The sequence below is a fragment of the Diospyros lotus genome, chromosome 14, assembly GCF_014633365.1.
Source record: "Diospyros lotus cultivar Yz01 chromosome 14, ASM1463336v1, whole genome shotgun sequence".
In the NCBI taxonomy this organism is placed as follows: domain Eukaryota; kingdom Viridiplantae; phylum Streptophyta; class Magnoliopsida; order Ericales; family Ebenaceae; genus Diospyros; species Diospyros lotus.
In genome coordinates, this window is record NC_068351.1 from 28028976 (window position 1) to 28037664 (window position 8689).

At 38.6% G+C, this 8689-nt stretch overlaps 1 protein-coding gene across 2 annotated transcripts; it reads right to left on the reverse strand.

Annotated features, from left to right (window-relative positions):
- Positions 1 to 291: 291 nt before the first annotated feature.
- LOC127789758 (probable receptor-like protein kinase At1g80640) lies at positions 292 to 5014 on the reverse strand. Of its 2 annotated transcripts, XM_052318727.1 has the most exons (10): positions 4669 to 5012; positions 4339 to 4509; positions 4003 to 4250; positions 3795 to 3927; positions 3643 to 3706; positions 3459 to 3555; positions 3267 to 3369; positions 1091 to 1209; positions 899 to 988; positions 292 to 801 (listed from the first exon to the last, which is right to left on the reverse strand). In XM_052318727.1, the coding sequence occupies exons 1-10, from the start codon at positions 4769 to 4771 to the stop codon at positions 652 to 654; spliced, it is 1278 nt and encodes a 425-aa protein (XP_052174687.1). In that variant the 5' UTR covers positions 4772 to 5012; the 3' UTR covers positions 292 to 651. The 2 variants fall into 2 exon arrangements, with proteins under 2 accessions (XP_052174687.1, XP_052174688.1); XM_052318728.1 differs by lacking the exon at positions 4339 to 4509 and having other exon boundaries at positions 4003 to 4289; positions 4669 to 5014.
- Positions 5015 to 8689: the final 3675 nt, after the last annotated feature.

The following is an 8689-nucleotide window of genomic DNA, read 5'->3' on the forward strand; positions in this document are numbered from 1 at the left end:
TCCTTAGTGGGTTGGGACAAATTGGTCCTCAGTCTTAGTTTTTGTTTGTTTCTCTTCTAACTCATTCATGGCAAAATGGCCTACTTGTAAACAGAAAGGACTCGGATAAGGAAACTGAGAGGAAGTACACTGTGAGTACAAAACATCACTACCATTTAAAGAGCATGAAAAACAACCGTAGCCTTTGCAAATGCCGGCATCTCTTCGTTTGTTTCAAGGAATAAACACGACATCATCGGGAAATGCATTTTTTTGAAATTTTTGAAATGAATTATGGAACATATGGTCAAAATAATGCGACTGTGACAATGCTTTTTTCTTCGTGTTGTTGCTCGGAAATATTCAATTTACAAATGTTAAAATGGATCCCACCCAAAAAAAAAAAAAAAAAAAAAAACAAACAAAATGAAACAAAAAAAAAAGAAACTCCAAAAAGGCAAAAAGGACTAAGAGAGAAAAAAACACGAGATTTCTAGCTTAACTTTCGTGAATCTGAAGTACGCTTGAGGTTACAATGGTGGCAACGACACAAGAACTCGAACAGTGTTCTTCTGGAGGCAAAGAATATATCTGCAAGTTCAACAATCCATGTTTATGTAGGCCATGCAATTCCCTAGTTTCTGTAGCGAGTCAAATGACTCGTGTCGAGTACTAGCTGCTGCCAGTCGACAAGGTTCCTGGAACTCTCAGCAAGCCACCGAGCTCAGAAGGCACCAATGGGATGAAGGAGTGCAGAACATCTGTTATCAAAGGCCTGTAACTTGGTTCGGACTGTACACAAAGCACAGCAACAGCAGCAACCTATCAAAAACATCGAATTCAGACTGAGATAATTAGTCAAGTTGATTGCAGCAAGAATGATCAAGTAGAGGAGAAGCAGTAGTCCTAGTGATCAAACTTGGTATAAGTGCTTCAAGTCCATTGTATTTCTGATTATTGGGTCCACCATGTTTGGAAGCTTCGACCTGTCAGTGAGATGAGGCATGGCCTGTTTGTTGAAACAGGACTAGGACATAAGGTTCCTGACTTGCAGTAGCTAGGCAGCTAAAGTATCAAGGGGTCCGATAAATGGGTATAAGGTGATATTTACCCATGTGACAAGGGAATGGCTCTGAGTTGATTCAGTTTCCTCCGAAGGCTTCCTTCCCGTCAAAAGCTCCAGAAGAACAACGCCAAAAGCATACACATCACTTTTATCTGTAAGTTTACCTGAAAATTTGAAGTTCGATACTACTTGAGTAAACATCCTTACTACAATATCAACTCTCACTTATGGGCAAACATAGATTCAAGAGAAATTTCTAGAAAACATAATGAAGCGTCATGTCTACAGTACAAGAGAAATTTCATAGTCCCAACAGAGAAAGAAATTTAAGGACATTAGGAGATGTAGAAATCTTGAAAGAAATCAGGGTAGCTGCTTTCCAGTAATTAGACCAGCCATTATGGATTTTATAATCATATTACATATAGACATTTATGATTGCATTTGGAACTAGTATTTGTAGAAGGAAAAGACAAGACAAAGCATATACTGTGGCATTTCCTTTTAAACCGGCACTCAAAGTCAAAATATAATCCAAGTAAAATTTTTACAGAACTATATGATCAGCCAATTCAGCACAATTTACAATTTAGTTGTAAACTATGCAAGGAAATCAGTACTTAAATTCTTTCTATCAACCAGTAGGCATTAGAGATCAGGGTAAAACTCTCAGTTAATCACAAGCAAAACTTGAGGATTAATTAAAGGGATATGACATGGAAACTTAATTGGGAAAGATACCAAGAAGATTCATGATATTAGGGAAGGGAAACAAGATATTAAAACAGAATCTCATACTCATATTCATCGATTCAACAGCATGTCATAAATAAACAGAGGCAAAATATGCCTTCCATGAAAAGAAAAATTGTGTAGAGAACTCCTATCACCTTGGATTGAAGACTACGGGGCCAGCCCTGAGGGTAGGCGACCTAAGCCCCTAACCATAGAAGGCCCCCAAAAATTAAGTTTGGGTTTTGAATATATATTTTAAATATATAATAAATACATGCTAAAATACATAATTTATACCAATTCTATTTGAGCTTACTTGGTAGAGTGGTAGGTTGTAAATCAAAAGTTTCTTAGGTCACCGGTTCAAGTCACTCAATCATCATGTTTGAATTTTTTTTATATTTTAATGTTTTTTAAACAATAAATACCAATCCCACAAATTTTGTAAGAAAAATTAATGCTTTAGTGAAATTTTTTACTTTTTAATGTTTGCTAAATAAAAAAATACCAATTCCACAAATTTTGTAAAAAAAATTAATGTCTTAGTGAATTTTTCTACATTTTAATGTTTTCTAAACAATAAATATCATTATTTATCAAAATTTTATAAGAAAAATTAATGCTTTAGTCATTGGACTTTTGAAAGTTTTCAGTTAAATGTTTTAAACTTGAAAGTCAATCATGTAAACCGTTAATATCAAATTTCGATCTAAAGTCTTGAAAGTCTAAGACCCCAATAAAATTTTGATTTATGGGCTTACTTAGGCCCCAAAAATCTCATGGTCAGCCCTGATATACTACTTCACTATTCAATTCCTGTACTTCTGCACATGTAGTAGTTGACTTTGCTAGAATTCGTGGACTGGGCCGAAATATTGACCAAATCCAAATTTGGAAGAAATAGGGCATCCATACAACTGTTACATTTATTATTTTCTCTTGTAAGCCTCATACTTCGTGCTTGAGAAATTTTGTGTATTTGGGAATAGAGCTATGAGATTTTAGCAAAGAATTTGTTTTTGACATTGTAAACAATAAGCTAAATCTTCTCTTTCTTTTTTGGTAAGTACCCATCACAGACAACTGCCATGATTTTGGATAAGTCAAATCATGGCTCTGGATGTACACAATAAGCCGAATCATGTTATTCTGCGGGTTTCTCTTCACCTTTCCCTTTTACTTCTATGGTCCCTCTATTGTTGTGGGTGGGTGGCACAGTGATTACCATAAGACACATAAGCATTAACTATGTTCTGAATATTACAAATCATCATATAGGAAACAAATTCTACAGAAAGGAAAAATACCAGAACAAGGATGAAACTTAGAACTTAAAATGGGACATATAAATGATTGCAAGAGGTTTAAACTTTAAAGGGCACGCAAGCAATTCAAAAACAAGTTAAAAATTTCAACTAACTAATAGCTACCAAGCTCGTGTCAAATACTAATATAGTTTAATAGTCACAATGAATTATTGGCATACCATCCAGAAGGTATTCTGGGGCTGCATATCCCAAAGTTTCCGAAAGCTTTATATTGTCCCTGCTATGATTTCCACAGGCTATAGCTACGCCGAAATCAGTAAGCTGAAACAAGGAAAACCAATTTGCGACGCACCAATCTGTTAAACCGAAATTGATGGGCAACAACACAAACAAGTTCTATAGTATTTTACCTTAGCATTGAAATTGGAATCAAGCAGAATATTAGATGACTTCAAATCTCCATGGATCACGGGAGGGTGGCAGCACTCGTGAAGAAATTCTAATCCTCTGGTTGACACCAGTGAGGTTCATCACGCAGCTCAATATGAGAAGAGTCACATGTACAGGTAAAAAGATTTTGGCAGAATGGCATACCTTGCAACATCCAGAGCTATTTTCAACCGGAGGTTCCAATTTAAAGCCGATCCATTATGAGGTCCTAAGATGTCAATCAAATTTTAGAGTTGGAAAAGCAGAAAATGAATTCAGACTAGACTATATCATTTGGGCATATTAAGACATTTCACCATGCAATTGGTATTCCAAAGAGCCATTGTGCATCATCTCATATACCAGAAACCTCGTCTGGCCGTGAATGCTGTAACCCAATAGCGAAGCTATGTTCTGATGCTGCATTTTACTTAACAAATCCACCTCATTCTGCAATTTAAACTGGAAACTAATAAGCACTGAGCATAAAACAGTAGAAATAGATCAGTATCTGGTCAGGATTACCTCAAATTCTCTTCCAGCATTCTTTCCACCATCTAATCTCTTTACAGCTGCAAGCAAGTTATCGTTGAATCGCGCTTTGAAGACACGCCCAACTCCACCATCGCCCAAAACATTATTCTCCTGAAAATCGTTTGTTGCAGCCGCTAACAATTGATACTCAATGAAGGCAACAGAGCCCTTTCTACCAGCCATTCTCAAAGAGCTGAATCTACCCAAAACCGGACCTAGTGAAATCCCTTTTCCAGGCTCTTCAATTTGAAATTTGTATGAGGAGAATGAGCAAAAACCTAAATAAAACAAAAGAACACAGAGCGAAGTTTCGTGAAGAACAAGTACCCTGGCCCTGTTGCTCTTTTGTGGTGGCTGTTTTGGAGTTTCTGCGTCTGTAGATGCAGAAAGAGAACAGAGACAACAAAATCCCACAAACGAGAACTGAAGAAATGATCAATGCTACGAAAGGTTTCTTGTTCGAGTCCTGGTGGTGCACCATTCTTACCTCTGGAGACCCTGATTTTCAGAATTCACATCCCAGTAATAGAAAGTAATAGTAGGTCAATCATTTGCTTTGAGTGTCAATTTCAACACTAGCCATTGACCCACGAAAGGAAGTGATGAGAGAACAAGAACCCAGAAACAGAAAGACGAATGGCATTGTGGGAGGAATACCTGGAGAAAGAGCCGCCATTTTTGTAGCAGAAGGAAGATGCGGCTCTGGCCTGGCTAAAACCCAAGTGGGCAATAGTGGAAGAATACGAGAACGAGAAATCATGGTGTTTTCTTCTTTCTCCGCAAAATGGACAAACAGAGTTGCATTGCAGCAGGGGAAGCTCTGGCCTTTAATATGGTTGGATTTTTGCTGAATCTGGGATTGGGTAGCGGTGGGTGCGGAATAGAAGAAGGAGAAGGTGGAGAGTGCACATCAATCATGTGCAAATGTCAAAAAGTGAAGCCCCCATGAATTGAATCAAGAGACTCACGTCATGTACTCAAACTCCAAGGAGAGAGAGACAGAGATTGTCAACTGCCCGGGACTAAAACCAGGCTTCGTGCTGTCGCCTGAATTTACCAAGCTGCCCCTCTTGCCTTTCCTCACAGTCACACTTCCTTCAAACTTCAAAGTTTTACCCACGTGAGTTCCTTTGAACAGAACCTTTCCGGCTGTCTTGTATGTAGCTCCCACGTTACGTACTATGCCAATTTGCGTTCCAGGGTTGCTTTTAAATGCAATTAATATTTTAGGTAAATTTTATACATTATTTTAAGATTTATCTAATTTGTATCAATCATTTTATATTTTAAAAATTTTCATTTACCTCTTTCATCTCTCTTTCTCTCTCCTTTCTTGCACGTCGATGACTGCCTTCAATTGACAACTCTCTTCCTTTCTCCTTTTGTCTCTTTCAAAGAACCTTTATCGCCCTTATCCAAACCCCTCTTCCTTCCACTAATCAAGGTTTCTTCCTAAGTGATGGTCATAAAACTTCATCACAATTTATTGTTGTCAAAATACAATGGTTAAGATTTATAATTGTGGGAGATGTACGGTGTTTGTCTGGTTTCAAGATTCATGAGATGCCTCTTGATAATAAAACAGACCTCCGAGGAAGAGGTTTGGCTCCAAATGGTTGGACTCATCAGGAGGAAGGAGAAGGCTCCGAGAGGAGAGGAGTGACTCTAGGAAGATAGACTCTGGGAGGAAAAACAGTGACTCATAAAGGATGAACTCTAGGAGAAAGAAAGGGGCTTGGCTGGAAAAAACCCCGGGTGGAAAGCACTGACCTAGCTGGACAACTCACAAAGAAGAAAGCACTGATCCGATTGGCTGGCACTCCAGGAAGTAAGCACTAATCCGGCTGGCTGGCACTTCGAGAAGAAAGCACTTGGTTCGGGAAGACAATTGTTCGTTCCAAGAAGACAATTGCTCATTCTAGAAAGACAATAACTCCTTCTGGGTAAACTACGATCACAAGCAATAATTAGAAGGCTAGGGGATTCTTTATCCGTAGAGAACCTCTGATGTCTAAGTCAGTAACAGATGAAAACAAAAGTAGCTACTGAGCAATAAATGATATTAGATTTTATCGAAAGTGGAAAGTCCCTTCTTCCAGATGACCAAGTATTTATAAGCGCAGATCCCGAGGACTTCGAGGGCCATGTGTGTAATATCTCGAGAGCCCAGAAGAGAATAGTATATATCGAGGATAAATAAAAAATGAAACAACATTAACTGGATACCTTTTGGGCTAAATGTTGGCAAAGAACTTCCAAGTTAAGCGTGCTTGACCTGGAGTAATCCAAGGATAGGTGACCCTCTTGGGAAGTTTGCGTAGACCCATCAAGGTAAGTTGTTCTGATCCTTCATGTCGCTCGATGCAGGATATTACAGGTGATATCAGAGCCAACCCTTGGAGAAGGCGGTCCAATGAGGGCGAGGAATGGCGCCGAGGCGCGAGGCCTGATCAAGGAGCGGCTCCTGGTAGGCTTCTAGGATGACAACCTCCAAAGGGGAGAAGGTCTGGGACCAGTTATAAGGTCGCATGACGAGACGTCATGTGCTCAAGGGGGGAGAATGTAATACCTCGGGAGCCTAGAAGAGAATAGTATATATCAAGGATAAGTAAGGAAGGAAACAACACCAGTTGGATATCTTTTGGGCTGAATGTTAGCAAAGAACTCCCAAGTTAAGCGTGCTTGACCTAGGGTAATCTAAGGATGGGTGACCGTCCTAGAAAGTTCGTGTAGGCCCATCAGGGTAAGTTATTCCGGTCCTTCCTATCGCTCGATGCGAGATGTTACAATGTGTCACATCAGGATGTCAATAGGTGTCATGCGATTACAAGTACAGTTTTCGTGTTTTCTTACTTTGGGTGAAAATGCCCTCATTTGGAAAGAAATGCCTAGAGCATCATTTTTCTAGGTGGAAATGCCTGGAGCCTCCTTTTTCCCGGTGGAAATTCCTTTACCTAGGAGGAAATGCCTAGATCTCATTCTTTCAGGTGGAAATGCCTTCACCTGTGAGAAAATGTTCGGATCTCCTTCTTTCGGGTGGAAGTGCCTTCACCAGTGATGAAATACTTGTGTCCTTCTTCTTCCAAGTGGAAATACCTAGATCCTCCTTCTTCCGGGTGGAAATGCCTTCACCTAGGAGGAAATGCTTGTATCCTCATTTTTCCAGGTGTAAATGCCTTCTACTAGGGAGGAAACACTACTTCCCAATTCCGAGTAGAACTTCCCAATTCCTAATTTCGAGAAGGGCCCTTGGTGAAAAAAAATTTCTTCCCCCAGAACAAATCGCACAACAATTGCCTATCACTTTTTTGTTTTACCCTTGGGTGAAATGTTGGACCGGGAGGTGTTATGGCACACACCAAGAAGGGGGGTGAATTGGTTATTTTAAAAACTTAGTTTGAAACTTGAAATCCTTTTGATAGAAATGCTAGCAATGATAAACAAACTAAATAACACAAGCACAAGAGAAGAACACAAAGGATTTATAGTGGTTCGGCTTAACTCAAGCCTAATCCACTACCTTAGCTCCTCACTAAGGATTTTTCAAACCATCCACTAAAACCTCTACTCAAACCAAGTAGATCCTCTAGTCCGAGACTAAGAATTACAACCTCCCACTCAAATAGGCCTTCTAGCTACACAAGCTAGGAAAATAAAAATGATACAAATGAAATAGAGAAGCTAAGAGTTAACACTTTTAGTTACAAGTTCTCTCACAATGAAAACAAGGCTTAAGAATATATTAACAATAATAGAACTAAGCCTTGGAGAGAAAAATATAACAATGAAAGCACAAAACACTGTAAGCTCGAATAAACTGATTTGAAATTTCTAGATCAACTCATTTTCGTCAATTCGTCTTCTCTTGATCTCCATGACTTGTATTTATAGGCTTCCCACAAGCTTTTCTTGAAACTAGCCGTTATTGAGCCGTTGAAAAATGAAAAACTAGCCATTGGAGATTGTCAGAGACACAAACTGTCGATAGATTAAATAGGTTAGTTGACTATATTTTCAAGTAAAACTAAGGCATAGTCTGTTAGATCGAGAGGTGATATGGCACACACCAAGAGGGGGGTGAATTGACTATTTTAAAAATCTTGATAGGACTTGAAATCTTTTTGACCCAATTGAGGTTTTAGTGATTTAAAACATTAAACATATGAAATGACAAATTTAAAGCTCAATGAATGTAAAAGCATGAAGGATAAATGACACAAAGAATTTATAGTGATTCGACTTAAACCAAGCCTAATCCACTACCTTAGCTCTCATTAAAGATTTTGAACCAATTCACTAAAACCTCCTACTTACATAAGTAGGCCCTCTAGCTACACAAGCTAGGAAATACAACCTCCTACTTAAACCAAGTAGGCTCTCTAGCTACACAAGCTACGAAAACAGGAATGATACAAATGTAAAGAGAGAAGCTAAGAGTTAACACTCTTAGTTACAAGTTCTCTCACAATGAAAACAAGGCTTAATAATAAATTTACAATGATAGAACAACGAAGTCTTGGAGAAAAAAATACAACGGTGAAAGCGCAAATATTATAAGCTCGAGTAAAAATGATTTGAACTCTTTAGATCAACTCGTTCCCATCCATTAGCCTTCTCTTGATCATCCATGACTTGTATTTATAAGTTTCCCAAGAGATTGAAGAGAAATGTAGCTGTT

What these genes read in the sequence shown, in the direction of transcription:
- LOC127789758 (XM_052318727.1), bottom strand. Translation starts at nt 4,771, where the DNA reads ATGATTTCTCGTTCTCGTATTCTTCCACTATTGCCCACTTGGGTTTTA. An exon ending in ATGCTGGAAGAGAATTTGAG is followed by an intron (nt 3,928 to 4,002) that starts GTAATCCTGACC and finishes TTTAAATTGCAG; the next exon opens with AATGAGGTGGATTTGTTAAG. An exon ending in GCCATTCCCTTGTCACATGG is followed by an intron (nt 989 to 1,090) that starts GTAAATATCACC and finishes TTCAACAAACAG; the next exon opens with GCCATGCCTCATCTCACTGA.